The 22065-nt window shown below is 39.5% G+C and overlaps 1 protein-coding gene across 1 annotated transcript in view; it reads right to left on the bottom strand.

Annotated features, from left to right (window-relative positions):
* Positions 1-19987, bottom strand: part of EIF3H (eukaryotic translation initiation factor 3 subunit H) — a 97252-nt gene extending 77265 nt beyond the window's left edge. The window contains exon 1 of the mRNA XM_027561283.1: positions 19821-19987. Coding sequence (XP_027417084.1) covers positions 19821-19952 — 132 coding nt within the window. The 5' untranslated portion in view covers positions 19953-19987. The remainder of the gene's footprint in view (positions 1-19820) is intronic.
* Between the last annotated feature and the right edge of the window lie 2078 nt (positions 19988-22065).

Genomic DNA, 22065 nt, shown 5'->3' with positions numbered 1-22065 from the left:
CCCAACTCAATTCACAGATGTCGCTGCACACACATATACAAATTACCAGAAAATACCCATATGTACATGCTATCAAGACGAAAGAGGTAACTTCTAGATATATAGACCAGTTTTCAACAAGCAGAGAGATCTGTTTAAGAGAAGTCTAACCTAAGCCAATTATAAATCAGCAAAATATCAATTCAAACTTTGCACAAACTTATCACAATAACTCTTCCCTAGGAAAAGCAGTAGGTTTCCCACTGTCTTTGTAATACACATAAAAAGGATCTGTTGAAAGCCCAGTTTAAATGATTCGGGACCAAACTAGTTTCAAATTGTTGGAACTACACCATCGATCATTTTTAACCTTCCTTTACAAAGCTAAGCTCATAAAGAATGCTCAGAGGTTGCAACCTGTGTTGTGCACCTAGAGTCAACAGTGAATCCACTTGTTCATCTTGTTAAGAGTTCACAGACCAAGAAATGCTGACATTAAAATGGTTTACCATGGAATCGAATCATAAAAAGTAAATCTAGTGGTATTTAGCAATTACAATATTATTGAGATGCTGGTTATAGGAAGATGCTATTATATAGAATAGGTATAAAAGTCACTAATTTATAACTGTGCTTCTCAAACTACAAGTGGCAAAGAATTCATTTTCCTCCAGTCCACCTCAGACCAAAATTTCAGTCAAAGAATAAAAATTATTTACTAGAAAGAGAAAACAAATTTAACAGACGTAAGAGAATACAAGCCCAGGGATCACAAGCCTGGCTACATAACAATATTAAACTGCTGTCAAAGCTTCTAAAGACCGAGTCTCAATCCCATGCTTATCTCAGGCAGACCAGGGACAGACAGGTCAGGGACCACACCTCACACCTTCCAACAGCACTGGTTTACAGGCCCTGTAACATTAGGAGGTACAGTTCTCTCCCAACTTCAGGAGTGGAACATTCAGAGTTTATAACCAAACACTTCCTAATTTACCTCACTGATAATGAAGTCTCTCAAAATATAACAGCACCTCAACAGATATGAGCTCTAAACTGTGTAGCTATCAAATTCATAGCTTTCCCCAACTCTTGCTTGCTACAAAAGCAGACAAGCACCTGCTGGGTTCTGACCACTACCCTTAGTTTTGATTCTATTCCGAACATTGTATTTTTTAAGAAAGGTAAAAAACAAAACTCATTTCAGCAGCAGAAGCCCACTTTGAATCACATGCTCTGTAAGACAGAGTTAAGATAGTGAATTATTATTGCATAAGCCCAGCTGAAGCCCCAATGTGCAAACCTTGATCTGCTGTCTTCCACTTATTGTCTAGTACACAATAACTCTAGAACTAATCTTTATTTTTGTCAGGAAAAAAATAATGCTCAAGTGAGAGAGAAAACTTTCGTAAAAGCTTAAAACTTAATTCTTGTAAGTACACACAAATGTGAGTTTCTGGTCTGTACAAACTGGAAAATCATACAGCATAGTTAAGCCTGAGCACTAGAATTCAAAATTAAATTTGAATGCCAGGTCTGGGGCCGTAGGCAGGTTATTGTATCATGCCCAGGTTATTACCTGGGCTTCCCTGATAGCTCAGATGGTAAAGAATCCGCCTGCAATGCAGGAGACCCCGGTTGATTCCTGGATCGGGAAGATCCCCTGGAGAAGGGAAAGGCTACCCACTCCAGTATTCCAGCCTAGAGAATTACATGGTATGGGGTCACAAAAAGTCGGACACAACTGAGCAACTTTCACTTTCATTCATCACCTCTCCTGTGAAGATAAATGAGTCATTCAGTACCTATCTCACAGCATCCTTTGTTCAGTGTCTGATTCTGAGACCCCATGAACTGCAGCAAGCCAGGCTTCCCTGTCCTTCACTATCTCCCGGAGTTTGCTCAAACTCATGTCCATTAAGTTGGTGATGCTATCCAATCATTTCATCCTCTGTTGCCCCTTTCTCCTCCCACACTCAAATCTTTCCCAGTATCAGGCAACCAAAGTACTGGCGCTTCAGCTCCAGCATCAGTCCTTCCAGTTAATCAGGGTTGATTTCCTTTAGGATTGACTGGTTTGATCTCCCTGCATCCTTGAGGACCAAAAAGTCATTCAGCCAAAATACCTAGCATACTGTGCCTGCTGCTGCTGCTAAGTCACTTCAGTCGTGTCCGACTCTGTGTGACCCCCCAGACGGCAGCCCACCAGGCTCCCCTGACCGTGGGATTCTCCAGGCAAGAGCATGGAGTGGGTTGCCATTTCCTTCTCCAATGCATGAAAGTGAAAAGGGAAAGTGAAGTCACTCAGTCGTGTCCGACTCTGTGCGACCCCATGGACTGCAGCCTACCAGGTTCCTCGGTCCGTGGGATTTTCTAGGCAAGAGTCCTGGAGTGGGGTGCCATCGCCTTCTCCAACACTGTGCCTACTAAAGCTCAATGAATGCTAGCTACTATTATAATTACTATTATTACAATAAATATTTCAACCAATCTCATTCATTCATCCATTCATCTATCCCACAAATACTTAGTGAGTGACTAGAATATGACAAATATCCTCATGATGCTTACACTTGTCTCCTCAGAATGTTTGGTCTATTCCTTCGAGATCTTTTTCGGCATTATAAGAAACAAATATGACTTATTAAAAATCAGCCACCCGACACCAAACTTCCATTTTCTATTAAGACTTATAACGCACTTGTACCTAGAGCTTTATTCTTTGCTGTTTGTTATTCAGTCATATCCAACTCTTTTGTGATCCCAAGGACGTCGCCTGACAAGCTCCTCTGTCCAATGGTACCTGGAACCATCTCTTATAATAATCAATACCACAGGGTTTCAGGACAATACTGTTTTTAATCTGCTTTAAAAAGTCAATGGTCTGATTAAACTGATTTATTCAAAATATTGCGTCTACGTGTATGTGTATGAACAGATGTTAAGTTTCTTTAAAAACATCATTATCCCCACTAAAAATACATACTAGATCCACTACTAGAGTTTCTTAAAAGTTTGAAACAAAAAAGGCAAAGTCCAAACTGTTCCAGTTGCTGGCCAGACAGAAGAGGTCAGACAGGATGCATGATTCTTAGCTGGCTTTATTCCAGTTGTGAAGATTCTGGGAGGTAAGGTCCACAGCCTGAATTTCTCACATCAATCACCGTCAAAGAACAACTATTACAGTAAAAGAATTTAAGTCTCAGAGAAATTGTAATGCCACAGAATCTCCCCTTAGCATATTCAGTAAAGTCAATATCTAGACTTTCATTTAATTCTGGCTTCTCTCACTGACTGATCTGTGAACTTGGCAGATTTCTTATTTGGTTAAGCCTGGATCATTTTTTTCTAGCACTGAACAAAGAAGGTAGTTACTGCCAAAATGTAAATTCAAAAAGCAGAAAGCAGCATTAGTCTTAAATTTAACACATTTTATGGCTCAAGTGGGATGGGGTTCTATTTCATAAAGGGCTGAGTCAAATAATAAATAGGATTTAAATCACTGCTGTTAAGTTTTGATGTGAAAGAAATTCAAGTAACTTCAGTAAGGGAAAAAAAAAGATATTTTGCTCCTGACACATATGGGATTCATTACAATACACTTAATCAATATCATTTTTATAATACTGAAGTTGAAAAAACACATTTTGTAATTATTCTCTTGTATCTACGTTCATTGATGGCCCACAGTATTAAAGTTAAATCAACTAATAAGTGTTGGGCAAGGGGGAAGAAGGACAATGCAACCTCAAGAAAGTCAACAGAACAGCTCTGCTCTCATCATAAAAACGAGTCATGAGAAAGTACAATGATGCAATTGAACATACAAATGTATAATTTCAATTAAATGTTAACTGATAAGGATGTTTAACTTATAACATTAAGTTTATACTTTACCAACTCAATATATATAACCAATCAGCAAATTTCCCCACATATAGCTAAAAGATAGTTTTCCTAAAGTAAAAGGCTTAGATGGAACAAAATTTCCTCTCATACAAAACAAAAAAAATTTCAAAGTTCTTATAAGCTGTCTGCTTCCTAACAGTTTAATTTTATTATATTCAGAAGCATGAACCACTGCTTCATCAGCAAGCCTTAAGGTGATCTTTAGGTGCTTCTGTAACAGTTTATTTCTGCTTCCTTAACAGGATGCAATATTTGCTAAAATAGGTCCAGAAAGAAACATTAAAAAAGAATAAATAGGATTTCCCTTAGGAAATGAAAGTGACAATTTCTTTTCACTACCTATTCTTTTTGGCCTTTTGATTTGTGAACCATGCATACCCAGCAAAATGGCTGTTTAATGAAATAGGTTTAATATATTAAAAACACTTCAATTTTCCAGCATAAAAAGTATACCACAATAACCCCAGGAGGAGGTGATTATTCATGCTTTTTATCTTCAAGAGGTCCTACAGAACAAAACTGAAGATGATGCATTTCTGTACAAAATGTAAAAAGGGTCTTCTTCTATCCCAAAGAAAAAGATGCTGGTCTTGTTTTAAAGGTTACCATTAAACCAAACTTGAAAGCAGTATACCTACAAGTCCTCGTTTGAAGGCTGTAAACAAAAGATAAAGAGTAAAGTTTTGATTTTATTTTGTATAATGAGTTTTTTTTCCAAAGGGCTTTTGCTACTAAGTAAGTGATCTTAAGAGAATCCAAGGGAAACTCTAAGGGACAAAGATAACACCAGAAGACTGGGTGACCTGGGCATACATGTGAGTGTTATCATTATCAGACAGGAAATATTTACTGAACTGATGAATCACACTGTAACAAGCATACTAACAGGCATATTTAATTTTAAAAAGAAGGATTAAGAAATCATAACTTTCAGTTGGCAATGGTGCCAAGCAACAGCACTTGATACTCTGTAAGTGGGAAAGCACACGGAACCACACAACTATTTGAGAGAGCAGTTTGGCAACGTGCTTACTATGCTTAAAAACATGCATAACCTTCTTTAACTCATTAACTTCAGTGATAGGTATTTATTAAAAACCTATTTTTATAGGTATTTCATTTTATCCAATTTATTAAAGCATTGGAAAAACAGAAATGTTAAATTACAAACTCAATGGTGTAACAACCCTCAAGTTATGAGCTTATAAACTAATTACCTTTGTGTTTTTTATATTTCTCCAGATTTTTATGAACATATGTTTTTACTAACATCTAATGTTAGTAATTATTGCTATCCCATATATACAACAAACATCTGCTACTTGTATCAAATGAAAACTAGCTGGAGACAAGGATAGAAGGTAACGGTATTGAGAAAAAAAAGTTTCATATTAATCATCAGGATACAATGAATACCTATAGCATTTAGGTATTTGAGAGAAAAATAAATCCTTAAAATTTTATGTCAAAATACAGTTAATATTCAGACCCAAAGAGTGAAAAAGCTTTATACTTTTATTAAGTTAATACTCACTTACCACTATTTCACTGAATTCATTTTTTTTTTCTTGTATGCTTGGGCTTGATACCAAAATCAATAAACTCCAGAATATGGTGCTTGTATATACCAGTATCACTTTAGCCCTTTCAGTTTTGATGAAACAAGTAGTTTTCATCAAATAGATGGCTTTGTAAATTATACTATACTTTGCTGTCAAGTCTAATCTTTACAGGAGATAACCATTTTATAGAATGATCTTGTACGAACAGTAGTTTGCAGAGAAAAAAATAAGCTATTCTCTATTTTCCCATGTCGAGCCAAATGAAATAATATTCAAGTAGCACAATTTATTTTTTTCTCTTTAATTTTCACTTTACACAGTTTAATTCATTGATTTTAACTGGAGTATAATTACTTTAAAATATTGTGATGGATTTTGCCATACATCAGTATGAATTGGCCACAGGTATACATGATAAGTGGAAGTGAAGTCACTCAGTCTTGTCCAAGTCTTTGCGACCCCATGGATTGTAGCCTACGAGGTTCCTGCATCCATGGAATTTTCCAAGCAAGAGTACTGGAGTGGGTTGCCATTTCCTTCTTCAGGGGATCTTCCCAATCCAGGGATGGAACCTGGGTCTCCTGCATTGCAAGCTGATGCTTTTACCATCTGAGTCAATATGATATTTTACAACAAAATTATGAACTAATTACCCAGAGAAAAGCAAATGCAACCAAGTTTTTATGTGAGTGCCAAAATCAGAAACTTTTATCTAGAAGACTATCTAAAGTCAGCTTGGTAAGGTAAGAGAATCTGACCACAAAAAATAAGAACTGACAAACACCCTCTTCAAAGCCTAATACTTTATAGAGGCTTTTCTTCCCAACATTGGGGCTAAAGGCCCAGAAAAGGGTTGCCAAGGCTGAAAATAGCTGGATAACCTTGTGAAATCGTGTACATTAAGATCAGAAATTCTGATCATAACAGAGTTGGTTGAAGCCAAAGGTGACAAGAGAGCAAAAGATAAGAAACCAGTAGTCTACAACAAATGCTAAAGGACTTCTCCAGGTGGGAAAGACAAGAAGAAAAAAAAAAAAGACCTACAAAAACAAACCCAAAACAATTAACAAAATCATAATAGGAATATGCTGCTGCTGCTGCTGCTAAGTCACTTCAGTCGTGTCTGACTACGTGCGACCCCACAGACGGCAGTCCACCAGGCTCCTCTGTCCCTGGGATTCTCCAGGCAAGAATACTGGAGTGGGTTGCCATTTCCTTCTCCAATGCATGCATGCAAATTCGCTTCAGTCATGTCCGACTCTGTGCGACCCTATGGACAGCAGCCTACCAGGCTCCTCTGTCCACCAGGCTCCTGGAATTCTCCAGGAAAGAGGACTGGAGTGGGTTGCCATTTCCTCCTCCAATAACAGGAATATACATAATGATAACTACCTTAAGTGTAAATGGGTTAAATGTTCCAACCAAAAGGCACAAACTGGATGAATGGACACAAAAACAAGACTCATATATATGCTGTGTACAAGAGACCCACTTCAGGCCTGGGGACACATACAGACTGAAAGTACGGGGATGGAAAAAGATAATTCATGCAAATGGAAATCAAAAGAACGCTGGAATAGCAACACTCATGTCAGATAAAACAGACTTTAAAACAAAGACTATTACAGAGACAAGGAAAGACACTACATGATGATCAAAACATCAATCCAATTAGATAAAACAACTATAAATATTGATGTACCCAACACAGGAGAGCACCTCAATACAAGAGGCAAATGCTAGTAAGAGCCATAAAAGGGGAAATCAACAGTAATACTGTAACACTGGGAGATTTTAACACTCCACTTATACCAAAGGATACAACTGCACTCATCTCACACACTAGCAAAGTAATGCTCAAAATCCTCCAAGCCAGGCTTCAACAGTACGTGAACCGTGAACTTCCAGACATTCAAGCTAGATTTAGAAAAGGCAGAGGAACCAGAGATCAAATTGCCAACATCTGCTGGGCCTTCGAAAAAGCAAAAGAGTTCCAGAAAAACATCTACTTCTGCTTTACCGGCTACACCAAAGCCTTAAACTATGTGGATCACAACAAACTGGGGGAATTCTTAAAGAGATGGGAATACCAAATCACCTGACCTGTCCCCTGAGAAATCTGTATGCAAGTCAAGAAGCAACAGTTAAAACTGGACATAGAACAACACACTGGTTCCAAATTGGGAAAGAAGTACGTCAAGGCTGTATATGGTCACTCTGCTTATTTAGCTTATATGCATCATGAGAAGCGCTGGGCTGGATGAAGCACAAGCTGGAATCAAGACTGCCAGGAGAAATATCAATAACCTCAGATATGCAGATGACACCACCCTTGTGGCAGAAAGTGAAGAAGAACTAAAGAGCCTCTTGATGAAAGTGAAAGAGGAGAGTGAAAAAGCTGGCTTAAAGCTCAACATTCAGACAACGAAGATCATGGCATCCGGTCCCATCACTTCATGGGAAATAGATGGGGAAACAGTGGAAACAGTGACAGACTTTATCTTTTAGGGCTCCAAAATCACTGCAGATGGTGACTGAAGCCATGAAATTAAAAGATGCTTGCTCCTTGGAAGAAAAGCTATGACCAACCTAGACAGCATATTAAAAAGCAGAGACATTACTTTGCCAACAAAGGTCAGTCTAGTCAAAGCTATGGTTTTTCCAGTAGTCATGTATGGATGTGAGAGTTGGACTATAAAGAAAGCTGAGCGCCGAAGAATTGATGCTTTTGAACTGTGGTGTTGGAGAAGACTCTTGAGAGTCCCTGGGACTGCAAGGAGATCCAACCAGTCAATCCTAAAGGAAATCAGTCCTGAACATTCATTGGAAGGACTGATGCTGAAACTGAAACGTCAATACTTTGGCCATCTGATGTGAAGAACTGACTCACTAGAAAAGACCCTGATGCTGGGAAAGATTGAAGGCGGGAGAAGGGGATGACAGAGGATGAGATGGTTGGATGGCATCATCGACTTAATGGACATGAGTTTGAGTAAGCTCCCGGAGTTAATGATGGACCGGGAAGCTAGGAGTGCTGCAGTCCATGGGGTCACAAAGAGCTGGACACGACTGAGTGACTGAACTGAACTGATACCAATGGATAGACTATTCAGGAAGAAATAATAAGGAAACACAAGCTTTAACAGACACATTAGACCAGATACACTTAATTGATGTTTAGAGGACATTCCATCTGAAAGAAGCAAAATACACTTTCTTCCCAAGGGCACATGGAACATTCTCCAGGGCAGATCCCATCTTGGGTCACAAGTCAAGTCTCAGTAAATTTAAGAGAATTGAAATCATATTAGGCATCATTTTTGACCACCCTGCTATGAGATTAGAAACCAATTACAGAGAAAAAAAGACCGTAAAAAACACAAACACATGGAGGTTAAACAATATGCTACTAAATCCACTCCAGTATTCTTGTCTGGAGAATCCCATGGACAAAACAGCCTGGCCGGCTACAGTCCACGGGGTCGCAAAGAGTCAGACATGACTAAGTGACTAACATACACACACACACACACACACAACCCAGAGATCACTGAAGAAATCAAAAGAGGAAATGTAAAAAAGCCTAGAAACAAATGACCAAAAAAACACAATGAACCAAAACCTATGGGATGCAGCTAAAGCAGTTCCAAAAGGAAAGTTTATATAATAGCAATACAATTCTACCTCAAGAAATAAGAAAAGTCTCAAATAAACAATCTAACCTTACACCTAAAGCAACTAGAGAAATAACAAATAAAACTTAAAGTTAGAAGAATGAGAGAAACCATAAAGATCAGAGCAGAAATAAATGAAATAGAAACAAGACAATAGCAAAGCTGGTTCTCTGAGAAGATGACCAAAATTGATAAACCTTTAGTCAGACTCATCAAGAAAAAAAGAGAGATGACTCAAATCAATAAAATTAGAAGTGAAAAAGGAAAAGTTACGACTGAAATACAAAGGATCATAAGAGACTAATACATGTGAACAACCTCGAAAATATGGACAAATTCTTAGAAAGGTACAAACTTCCAAGACCGAAATCAAGAAGAAATATAAAATACGAGCAGATAAATCACAAGTAATAAAACTAAAACTGTGATTAAAATCTTCCAACAAACAAATGTCCAGGACCAGAAGACTTTGCAGGCAAAGTCTATCAAATACTTAAGAGAAAAGCTAACACCCATCCTTCTCAAACTCTTCCAAAAAACTGCAGAGGGGGAGGAACATTCTCAAGCTCATTCTAGGAGGCCACCATCATCACCCTGATACCAAAACCAGACAAAGCTATCACAAAAAAAGAAAATTATAGGCCAATATTACTGATAAACATAGACACGAATATCCTCAACAAAATACTAGAAAACAGAATTCAACAACACATTAAAAGGATCATTTACCATAATCAAGTGGAATTTATCCCAGGGATGTGAGGATTTTTCAAGATATACAAATCAATGTGATTGACCATATTAACAAACTGAAGAACAAAAACTGTATGTTCATTTCAGCTGATGCATACAAAGCTTTCAACAAAATTCAACACCCATTTAATGATAAAAAAAAAAACTCTCCACAAGGTAGGCATAGAGAGAACCTACCTCAACATAAATAAAGGCCATATATTATATTACAAACCCAGAGCAAACATCATCCTCAATGGTGAAAAACAAAGCATTTCTCTAAGATCAGGAACAAGACAAGGGTGCCACATTCGCTACTATTCAACATAGTTTTGGAAGTCTTAACCACGGCAATCAAAGAAGGAAAAGAAATCAATGGAATCCAAATTGGAAAAGAAGTAAAACTGTCACTGTTTGCAGAGGACATGATAGTATACACGGAAAATTCTAAAAATGCTACCACAAAACTACTACAGCTAATGAATGAATTCAGTAAAGTTGCAGGATACAAGATTAATAAGCAGAAATGTCTTGCACTCCTACACTAACAATGAAAGACTGGAAACAGAAATTAAGGAAACAATTCCATTTATCATTGCAACAAAAAGAACAAAATACCTAGGAAAAACCTATTTAAAGAGGCAAAAGATCTCTATGCAGAAAACTATTAAGATACTTATGAAAGAAATCAAAGATGACACAAAGATATACCATCTTTTTGGACTGGAAGAACCCATATTCTGAAAATGATTGTACTACCCAGAGCAATCTACAGATTCAATGCAATCCCTATGAATCCACCAATGGTATTTTCCACAGAACTGGAACAGAAAATTTTACAATTTTTATGGAAACACAAAAGACTCCAAACAGCAAAATCATCTTGAGAAAGAAATGGAGCTGGAGGGATCAGGCTCTCTATACTACAAAGCTACGGTCATCATGACAGCATGGTACTGGCACAAAAAAAAAAAAAAAAAGAGAAAGATCAGTGGAGCAGGCTAGGAAGCTCAGCCATAAACCCGCACACCTATGGTCACTTAATCTATAACAAAGGAGGTAAGAATAGAAGAACAAAGAAAAGACAATCTCAATAAGTGGTGGTTGGAAAACTGGACAGCTACATGTAAAAGAATGAAATTAGAACATTTCTAACACCATACACAAAAATAAACTCATAATAGATTAAAGATCTAAATATAAAGCCACACACTCTAAAATTCTTTAAGGATAAAATAGGCAGAACACTGTTTGACATAAATCACAGCAAGATCTTTTTTTGACCCACCTCCTAGTTATGAAAATAAAAACAAAAATACACAATTGGGACCTAATTAAACTTAAAAGTGTTTGCACTTAAAAGCAAAGGAAACCATAAACAAGACAAAGAGAAACCCCTCAAAATGGGAAAAAACATTGCAAAGGATTAATCTCCAAAATACACAAACAGTTCACGCAGCTCAATATTAAAAAAAAAAAAAAAAAAAACAACCAACCAAATCAAATGTTTAGAAGATGTGAAGAGAGATTTCACCAAAGACACACAGATGGCCAACAAACACATGAAAAGGTGCTCAATATCACTAATCACTGGTGAAATGCAAATCAAAAATATAATGAGGTATCACCTCACTCCAATCAGAATGGCCATAATCAAAAACTCTATAAACAATAAATGCCATCGAGGGTGTGGAGAAAAGTGAACCTTTTTATACTGTTGGTGGCGATGTAAACTGATACAGCCACTATGGAGAACTAAAAACAGAACTATCACATAACCCAGCATTCCCACTACTGGGCATATTATACCCAGAGAAAACCATAATTCAAAAAAGACGTTTAAAAAGAAGACACATAAACCCCAATGTTCACTGCAGCACTATTTCCAACAACCAGGACAGAAGCAACATAGATGTCCACTGACAGATGGATAAAGATGCTGTGGTAGATATATACAATGCAATATTACTCAGCCATATAAAGGAATGGATGTGAGTCAGCTGAGCTGAGGTGGATGAACCTAAAGTCTGTTACACAGAATGCTTTATATTACAATATGTAAAACAAATAGCCATTGGAAAAATTGCTGTATAACACAGGAAGTTCAACCTGATGCTCTGTGACAACCTAGGGGGTCAGATGGCTGGGGCCTGAGAGGTGCTGGGAGGGAGGTTCAAGAGGGAGAGGACATATGTATAATTCTGGCTGATTCACAGTGTTGTATGGCAAAAACCAATACAACACTTAAAGCAATTATCCTCCAATTAAAACTAATTTTAAAAAAATTATTTGCAAAAAAAGATACAAGCACCCCACTGTCTACTGCAGCACTATTTACAACAGTCAGGACACAGAAGCAACCTAAATAGACATCAACAGAGGAATGGATAAAGAAGATGTGGTACATAAATGCAATGGAATGTTATTCAGTGATAAAAAGAAATGAAATTGGGTCATTTGCCAAGAAGTAGATGAACCTAGAGACTGTCATACAAGCAGAGTCAGAAAGAAAAACAACAAATATTACATATTAACACATATATGTGGAACCTAGAATAGTAGTATAGATGCCTTAGTTGCAAAGCAGAAACAGACATACAGATGTAGACAAAAAACTTATTAATAACAAAGGAGAAGGGCAGTGGGATGAATTGGGAGATTGGGCTGATGTACATACACTTGTGCTTTGCGTTTGGTCCCTCAGTTACATCCAACTCTTTACAATCCCATGGGCTACAGCCTACCAGGTTGCTCTGCACCAAGGAATTTTCCAGGCAAGAATACTGGAGTGCCATGCCATTTCCTATTCCAGGGAATCTTTCCAACCCAGAGATCGAGGTGATTCTTAACCACTAGCACCACCTGAGAACCCATATATACACTAGTATATATAAACAGACAGCCAATGAGAATCCACTGAATAGCACAGGGACTCTACTAGGGCTCCATGATGACCTAAATGGAAAAGAAATCTAAAAAAGAGGGGACATGTGTATGTATACATATGGCTGATTCTATGCAATATAGGAGAAACTGACACAGCAGTGTAAAGCAACTATACTCCAAAAAACAATTCCACTGCAACACTACTGACACTAGCCAAGACAGAGAAGCAACCTTATAAAAAGGCAATGGATTTCAACAAGCTCTCTGACCTTAAGGGCAAGAAACTATGGCCAGGATGTCTGCAGGGTCATCCAAGTCTTGAAAGCAACCTGAGATGAAAAAGTCAGATGGACTTAGGTTTGCCTACATGTGGCAGGTAACTTCACTTAGGGATACCTACGAGTACTGAAAGATGAACTCCCCAGGTCGGTAGGTGCCCAATATGCTACTGGAGATCGGTGGAAACTAACTCCAGAAAGAATGAAGAGACAGAGCCAAAGCAAAATCAACACCCAGTTGTGAATGTGACTGCTGATGGAAGTAAAGTCCGATGCTGTAAAGACCAGTATCACATAGGAACCTGGAATGTTAGGTCCATGAATCAAGGCAAATTGGAAGTGGTCAAACAGGAGATGGCAAGAGTAAACGTCAGCATTCTAGGAATCAGTGAACTAAAATGGACTGGAATGGGTGAATTTAACTCAGATGACCATTATATCTACTATTGTGGACAGGAATCCCTTAGAAGAAATGGAGTAGCCATCATGGTCAACAAGAGTCCGAAATGCAGTCCCTGGATGCAATCTCAAAAACGACAGAATGATCTCTGTTTGTTTCCAAGGCAAACCATTCAATATCACAGTAATCCAAGTCGATGCCCCAACCAGTAACACTGAAGAAGCTGAAGTTGAACGGTTCTATGAAGACCTACAAGACCTTTTAGAACTAACACCAAAAAAAAAAGATGTCCTTTTCATTATAGAGGACTGGAATGCAAAAGTAGGAAGTCAAGAAACATCTGGAGTAACAGGCAAATTTGGCCTTGGAATACGGAATGAAGCAGGGCAAAGGCTAATAGAGTTTTGCCAAGAGAACGCACTGGTCATAGCAAACACCCTCTTCCAACAACACAAGAGAAGACTCTACACATGGACATCACCAGATGGTGGATACCAAAAACAAGATTGATTGTATTCTTTGCAGCCAGAAGGAGAAGCTCTATACAATCAGCAAAAACAAGACCAGGAGCTGACCGTGGCTCAGATCATGAACTCCTTATTGCCAAATTCAGACTTAAATTGAAGAAAGTAGGGAAAACCACTAGACCATTCAGATATGACCTACATCAAATCCCTTACCATTATACAGTGGAAATGACAAATAGATCCAAGGGATTAGATCTGATAAGAGTGCCTGAAGAACTATGGATGGAGGTTCATAACACTGTACAGAGACAGGGATCAAGACCATCCCCATGCAAAAGAAATGCAAAAAGGCAAAATGGTTGTTTGATGAGGCCTTACAAATAGCTGAGAAAAGAAGAGAAGCTAAAGGCAAAGGAAAAAAGGAAAGATATACCCATTTGAATGCAGAGTTCCAAAGAATAGCAAAGAGAGGTAAGAAAGCCTTCCTCAGTGATCAGTGCAAAGAAATAGAGGAAAACAATAGAATGCAAAAAACTAGAGATCTCTTCAAGAAAATTAGAGATACCAAGGGAATATTTCATGAAAAGATGAGCACAATAAAGGACAGAAATGGTATGGACCTAACAGAAACAGAAGATATTAAGAGGAAGAGGCAAGAATACACATAAGAACTGTACAAAAAAGATCTTCACATCCTAGATAAACACAATGGTGTGATCACTCACCTAGAGCCAGACATCCTGGAATGTGAAGCCAAGTGGGCCTTAGGAAGCATAACTACAAACAAAGCTAGTGGAGGTGATGGAATTCCAGTGGAGCTATTTCAAATCCTGAAAGATGATGCTGTGAAAGTGCTGCACTCAATATGCCAGCAAATTTGGAAAACTCAGCAGTGGCCACAGGACTGGAAAAGGTCAGTTTTCATTCCAATCCCAAAGAAAGGCAATACCAAAGAAAGTTCAAACGACCACACAACTGTACTCATCTCATATGCTAGCAAAGTAATGCTCAAAATTCTCCAAGCCAGGCTTCAACAGTACATGAACCAAGAAGTTCCAGATGTTCAAGCTGGATTTAGAAAAGGCAAAGGAACCAGAGATGAAATTGCCAACATCCGCTGGATCATCGAAAAAGCAACAGAGTTCCAGAAAAACATTTATTTCTGCTTTATTGACTATGCCAAAGCCTTTGACTGTGTGGATCACAACAAACTGTGGGAAATTCTTAAAGAGATGGGAATACCAGATCACCTGATCTGTCTCCTAAGAAATCTGTATGCAGGTCAAGAAGAAACATGGAACAATATGGAAGAACAGACTGGTTCCAAATTACGAAAGAAGTACGTCAGGGCTGCATATTGTCACCCTGCTTATCTAACTTAGATGCAGAGTACATCACACGAAATGCCAGGCGGGATGAAGCACAAGCTGGAATCAAGACTGCCGGGAGAAATATCAATAACCTCAGTATGCAGAGGACACCACCTGTATGGCAGAAAGTGAAGAACTAAAGAGCCTCTTGATGAAAGTGAAAGAGAAGAGTGAAAAAGTTGGCTTAAAACTCAACATTCAGAAAACTAAGATCATGGCATCTGGTCCAATCACTTCATGGCAAATAGGTGGGGAAAGTGCAAACAATGACAGACTTTATTTTGGGGGGCTCCAAAATGGTGATTGCAGCCATGAAATTAAAAGACACTTGGAAGAAAAGCTATGACCAACCTAGACAGCATATTAAAAAGCAGAGACGTTACTTTGCCAACAAAGGTTAGTTTAGTCAAAGCTATGGTTTTTCCAGTAGTCATGTATGGATACAAGCATTGAATTATAAAGAAAGCTGAGCGCTGAAGAATTGATGCTTTTGAACTATGGTGTTGGAGAAGACTCTTGAGAGTCCCTTTGACTACAAGGAGATCCAACCAGTACATAAAGGAAATCAGTTCTGAATATTCATTGCAAGGACTGATGCTGCAGCTGAAACTCCAATACTTTGGCCACCTGATGTGAAGAACTGACTCACAGGAAAACACCCTGATGCTGGGAGAGACTGAAGGCAGGAGGAGAAGGGGACAACAGAGGGTAAGATGGTTGGATGGCAACACAAACTCAATGGACATGGGTCTGGGTGGACTCTGGGAGTTGGTGATGGACAGGGAACCCTGGCATGCTGCATGCAGTCCATGGGGTCGCAAAGAGTCGGACACAACTAAACTGAACTAGTACTCTTCCTGACTCTCCTTAACATACGTAGATCATTCATTAACACCATATGATCACATGCCAAGATGAGTAACACAAGTTCTCACCATAAAAATAAAAAGTTCAGAGAAAAGAAGAGACTGATGTGGCCCAGAGCAGCACTGCTCAAATATTAAAATGTTATAAATCACCTGAAACAACAGATCAAGAGAAATTCTGAGATACTGTGTTTCTGTCTTTCTAACAAGCTACCAGGCAAGGCCAATTCTGCTTGTCTTGCTGGTCCTTGGACCAGACCTGGAGTATCAAAAGTGTAATATACATAAGGAAGGTTAAGATTCAGACTGGTTTAGGGGGATCAAAGAGGGTTTTTACATGAAAAGTCCAATAGGAAGAATTAGCTTGATCTTACCTAGGAATAAAGAGATCACCTGACTACAATGACAATTAACTCGTCCATTCTATAAGGATACACTTAGTACCGACTGCACAACGTACATAAAAAACAGGCTGTCAAGTCTATTGGAATGGACAGTTAACATTACCGAGGGATACCATTTCACACAAGGAAAGCAAGTCATCTCACTGTCCATTAACTTGTAGAAGAGGAAAATTATGTTCTACGCATGCAATGAAATGCTAAGTAGTAATGACAATGAATGAATTAGAGCTCCTCACTCTAGAACAGAATAATCTCAAGATCATGGTGTGAGATACATATATTTATGATTCAAGAAACAGGTGAACATGCAATATGATTTAACTAACACTTCATCCTTTTTATTAATATAAACACACCAAAGTAAACAAGGCATTCGGGGATACTCTGTGTGATACAGCTATAAAGAAAACCAAGAAATTACTGAAACAAAGCTCACAAGAGTGATTACAGGTATAAAAAAGGGATGGGAGAAAAGCATGAAATGGAAAGGACTTCATAGAGACTAAAAATTCTATTTCTCAAGTTAAAAGCCAGGTAAATGGATATTTATTCTGTGATTACTTAAATTATGTATTAAAGACATTATTTTACATGTATATCCTGTTGTTTTACAGTTTTTTACTAATGTTACCAATGATCTTATTAAAAACTAAATCAAGAAACTGGTGATGGCAGATTCTAGTAGCATTGAGTTGAAGAAAGATTGGAAGACCACAAATACAGATGAATTATTTAACCACTGACATCAAAGGAAAGAAGTGGGAAAAAAAAAAAGAAAAAAAAAAAAAAAAAAAAGAAGTGGGGACTAAGAATGAACACAAGTGAAAGTCGCTCAGTCGTGTCCAGCTCTTTGCAACCCCATGGACTATGGAATTCTCCACAGTCCACAGAATTCTCCAGGCCAAAATACTGGAGTGGGCATACTTTCCCTTCTCCAGGCGAACTCCCCAACCCAGAGATCGAACCCAGGTCTTCCACAATTGCAGGTGGATTCGTTACCCACTAAGCCACAAGGGAAGCCCAAAAATACTGGAGTGGGTAGCCTATCCGTTCTCCAGTGGATCTTCCCGACCCAGGAATTGAACCAGGGTTCAATTCTGCATTGCGTCTGCATCTGCATTGCAGATGGATTCTTTACCAACTGAGCTATCAGGGAAGCCCAAGAATGAATGCAAAGTGCTAAGTAAAAAGAGACAGGGTTGGACATTTTAATATGGAAAAGCCTGACAATCGCCACGTATTAAGAGAAAGGTATAAGTAAAGATTGATGAAACAAAACTAAAGGTTCGAAAAGAAAGGCTCAAGAAGAAAAGGAAATCTGGTCCTGGCTATCACCAAGGTGCCAGAAACAAATGTGATTAAACATCAGACTAAGCAAATTAGTCCTGGGTGGCTGGAATGAGCCATTCCTATGAAGCATGGGAATAGTGGCAAGTTAACCTGAACACAAAAGCCAAGGACATCTTGGTCAGCCTTGAACTCATTGCAAAGGCACTAAAAACATTTCAAGAGGGAAGTTAACCATGTCTGAACTTTCACATTAAAGTGCATGTTTTAATAAAAGTATGAAGGATGGACTGAAGCAGGCTAAGAGAACAATTAAAGACGCTATGAAAATAATCTACAGAAAAAGATATCAGAACATGAAATGGAAGTACTACAAAAAGAAACTAAAATACTTTTTTCATCAATTTATCCTATCTATCTCAATTAACTAATTCAGTTTTGGAACATAACAGATGAAAAGTCGTAATACCTGTCTGCCCTCAGTAGCTTGCATTCTACTGGGGGAGAAAAACAAGAAAACAAACAAAACAATTGCAAGTAGTGGAAAATGCTATAAAGGAAATGAAGGTGATGTAATGGAGAGTAATGGGAATGAAGCTATGTTTTACACGGTAGTTAGGCAAGGCCTCTCTTGAGATGCTGACACTTAAGCCAATACCTTAAAGGCTCAAAAAAAAAAAAAAAAAAAAAAAAGCCACGGAGTAGGAAGATATATTTCAGACAGTATTTCAGGCTGAGAAAATAAAACACTGAAAGCTGACTGTGACTGAGGCTTAGAAGAAAGTAGGTGAGTCTGAAGAAAGAGACAATAATAGCAGGGCCTTAAAGACTGAGTAAGAATACTACATTTTAAGTGGATCTGGTTGGTGGAATCTAGAAGAAAAGCAAATGAAATGTGATATATTTTGGACGTAGAACCAACAGAATTTGCTGAGGGACTGGACGCCAAGGGTAAAATAAGAACAAGCATACCTTAATGCTCAGGTTTTGACTTTTCAAACAGGTAGATAGCAGTTCCATTTACTAAGATAGGAAAGAGTGAGGTAAGATTGATGCGTGGAAGAGAAGCAGGGCAAGAGTCAAAAATTTTATTTTGGACACATTAAGTTGGAAGTTCCTATGAGATATCCTAACAGTGACAGCAAGATGCGTAAGAGTAGCATTCAAGAACCACCTCTGACAAGAAACATAAACCTACGAGTTATCAGAATACAAATTTAATATTTAAAATCTTGAAAAGAGGGCCTTAAAGAAAGTCTACTACTATAACTGTTGCAAATGTAACAGCAGCAGCTAAAAGTACATGTTAACACCTTTTACCATTTAACTTACCAAGCACAAAGAGATTAATAATATGCCCGACGTCATTCAGCTAATTTTAGCGCTGGATTTCAAGCCAAGCCGTCTGACATCAGAGTTGCGCTTTCATCTGTTTTGTCAAGCAGAGACCAGGTGGAAGGACGCCTAAACCCAAATCCCAAGGCACTCCAATATTCACAAAGAGGGAAAGAAGTCAACATAAGGTATTTATTCCAATAACGCGGTTTCACGTAACCGCTGAACCACAGGCTCAAAAGTGGCTACAAACTAATCTCCACTCGGAAAGTTACAGATGTCAGATCCCAACAGGGAAACAAAGTTTACTCTTCCCTTCCAAAAGCCCTATATCCTTATCGACACCTCCGTCACATACTTGCCTCCCAGAATAGTCATTCTCCAAATACCCTGTCCCAAGCATCTCAAAACAAGCCCCGAAGAAATCTGTCACACACACACACACCCGAGCCCAGGTCCACTTTCTGAGTCCTCAACTCCCCGATGAGACGGCAGAGAAGGAGGCCGCGTCTTCCGAACATAAAGTGAAGATAAAGACAGAAGGTTTTACAGGAAATCCTTGGCCCAGCTTCAGCAAGCCCAGAGGGGAGACTGCCGGAGAGCACGCCTGGCAAGACCGGGCTGGGAACTGAGCTCCCCACGTGGGCCGGGAGAAAAGGAACCCCACTCACCAAGCCATCTATCTGCACTTGCTTCACGGCTGAATCTCCGGATCCTCCTTTGCCTTTGCCTTTGCCTGCAGCGCCGGTGGTAGAGCTGGAAGAGGTGGCAGATGAACCGGTGCCTTCCTTGCGGGACGCCATCTTTCCAGCCGGACAGGAAAAGAGAAACGTGAGTTGCCGGAAGCGGAAGTAAAGTTTCACTTGACGTCAGGCGCAGTCTGGCGTTCGATGGGCGGAGCTGTTAGGAAAGGCGGGCGGGGCTGTTAGGGAAGGCGGGCGGGGCTGTTAGGGAAGGCGGGCGGGGCTGTTAGGGAAGGCGGGCGGGGCTGTTAGGGAAGGCGGGCGGGGCTGTTAGGGAAGGCGGGCGGGGCTGTTAGGGAAGGCGGGCGGGGCTGTTAGGGAAGGCGGGCGGGGCTGTTAGGGAAGGCGGGCGGGGCTGTTAGGGAAGGCCGGCGGGGGAGGCCCCGCTCCCTTCTCTTTTCCAACCTTTCTTCGGCAGTGGAACGCCTTGCGCATGTGCATTGTGCTTTTGGGAGCTTCTTTCGCATTGAAAACTTTAAGAAAGGCAAAAAGAAATTTTTGAAAGTGTTTTCCCCTTTATGTTTAATCGGTATTCACTAGGTAGTGAATCATAATTGCTTTATAGCTAGCATTCATGTAGCGTGTCATTCGTATAAAGTGCTTTCACTTCTAATTTTTTTAATTAATCGGTAGTCCCAATGTGACAAACTATGAAGAGCTGTACTTACTTCAATAGCATATTTGGCAATTGAGACATGATTTGTCAAACGTCATTCTGTTCATTAATGGCGAGCTTATATTGAAGGTTTTTTTTAAATTTCTTTCCAATTTTTGTCCTTGGCAATATCTAAGATTTTCCAGTCATGTATGTTAATCACACTACATGTGAAACTGATTGGTGTCATTTCAGGGGGACTCTGAAGAGCTCCAGTACTATAGTCCTTTATGTCTCAGTACACAGAAGAATTCAACAAGAGCAAAGTGGTAAATAAAAAGTGATTTGTTAGAGTAGAACACTTGTGAGGCTTACAAGCAGGTGGGCAAGAAATGCCATGCCCCAAGAACTAGTTGGCTACAGCTTTATAATCAAAGGAAAAGAGGGAAAGAGGAGATAACCTCCCTTGTCTTTCTTGAGTAGACATCATGTTTTCATCATTAGCTCCTCCAGGCTGAGCAGGGGAGTTTTTCTTGTCCCTGTGTGGTCAAGCTAGGTCCACAAATTACTTTTTATGCATGCAGGGAGCATTTCGGAGGGATCACTGGGCAGGATGTGGGTCTCTTGCCACCATTGTTTTATTGTTTGTTGGTGTGTCCCATGCTTCTCCTGCATGGTTTTCTTGCTAAGCAAGCCTGCTTGGTTTTGTGGTGAGGCAAACCTGCTTTCTCAAGTAATCATTAACTTACAGGGGTCTCTCATATTTTTCTACTTATAGAAAATCCCTAGTGGGATTAACTATTTAATCACCTATTTTATCCTGTCATTCTGTCCCTACCACTGGGTTTTTGTAATCTAACCCTAACTAGAAAGGGCCTAGAAGTGATAGGGACAGAATGTGTGCGTGTGTTCTAAATTGCTTTAGTCCTATTGAACTCTGTGCAACCCTGTGGGCTGTAGCCCCCAGGCTCCTCTGTCCATGAGATTCTCCAGGTAACAATACTGGAGTGGGTTGCCATGCCCTCCTCCAGGGGATCTTCCCGACCGAGGGATCCAACCCACATCTCTTACATCTCCTGCGTTGGTAGGCGGGTTCTTTATAGCTAGCGCCACATGGGAAGCTCAGGGACAGAATGTGAAAGTGAAAGTCGATCAGCCATGTCCAACTCTTTGTGAACCCATGGACTAGATAGTTCATGGAATTCTCCAGGCCAGGATACTGGAGTAGGTAGCCTTTCTCTTCTCCAGGCTCTCCCCAACCCAGGGATTGAACCCAGGTCTTCCGCACTACAGCGGGATTCTCTACCAGCTAAGTCACCAGGGAAGCCCAAGAATAACTAGAGTGGGTAGCCTATCCCTTCTCCAGCAGATCTTCCCAACCCAGGAATTGAACCAGGGTCTCCTGCATCTCACGTGGATTCTTTACCAGCTGACCTACCAGGGAAGCCCAATAAGATGAACAAATAGTTAGCTTAGAAACCCCATTAGGGAATTGTAGATAGAGAGGGAACTTTAGGGGGATTTGGGAGACTACAGTAAGACTAAGGACTGCTCAAGAAAGTAATGGAAAACTTTCTG

This window comes from Bos indicus x Bos taurus, chromosome 14 (genome assembly GCF_003369695.1).
Source record: "Bos indicus x Bos taurus breed Angus x Brahman F1 hybrid chromosome 14, Bos_hybrid_MaternalHap_v2.0, whole genome shotgun sequence".
NCBI classification, from domain to species: domain Eukaryota; kingdom Metazoa; phylum Chordata; class Mammalia; order Artiodactyla; family Bovidae; genus Bos; species Bos indicus x Bos taurus.
This window is presented reverse-complemented; position numbering and strand designations above follow the sequence as displayed.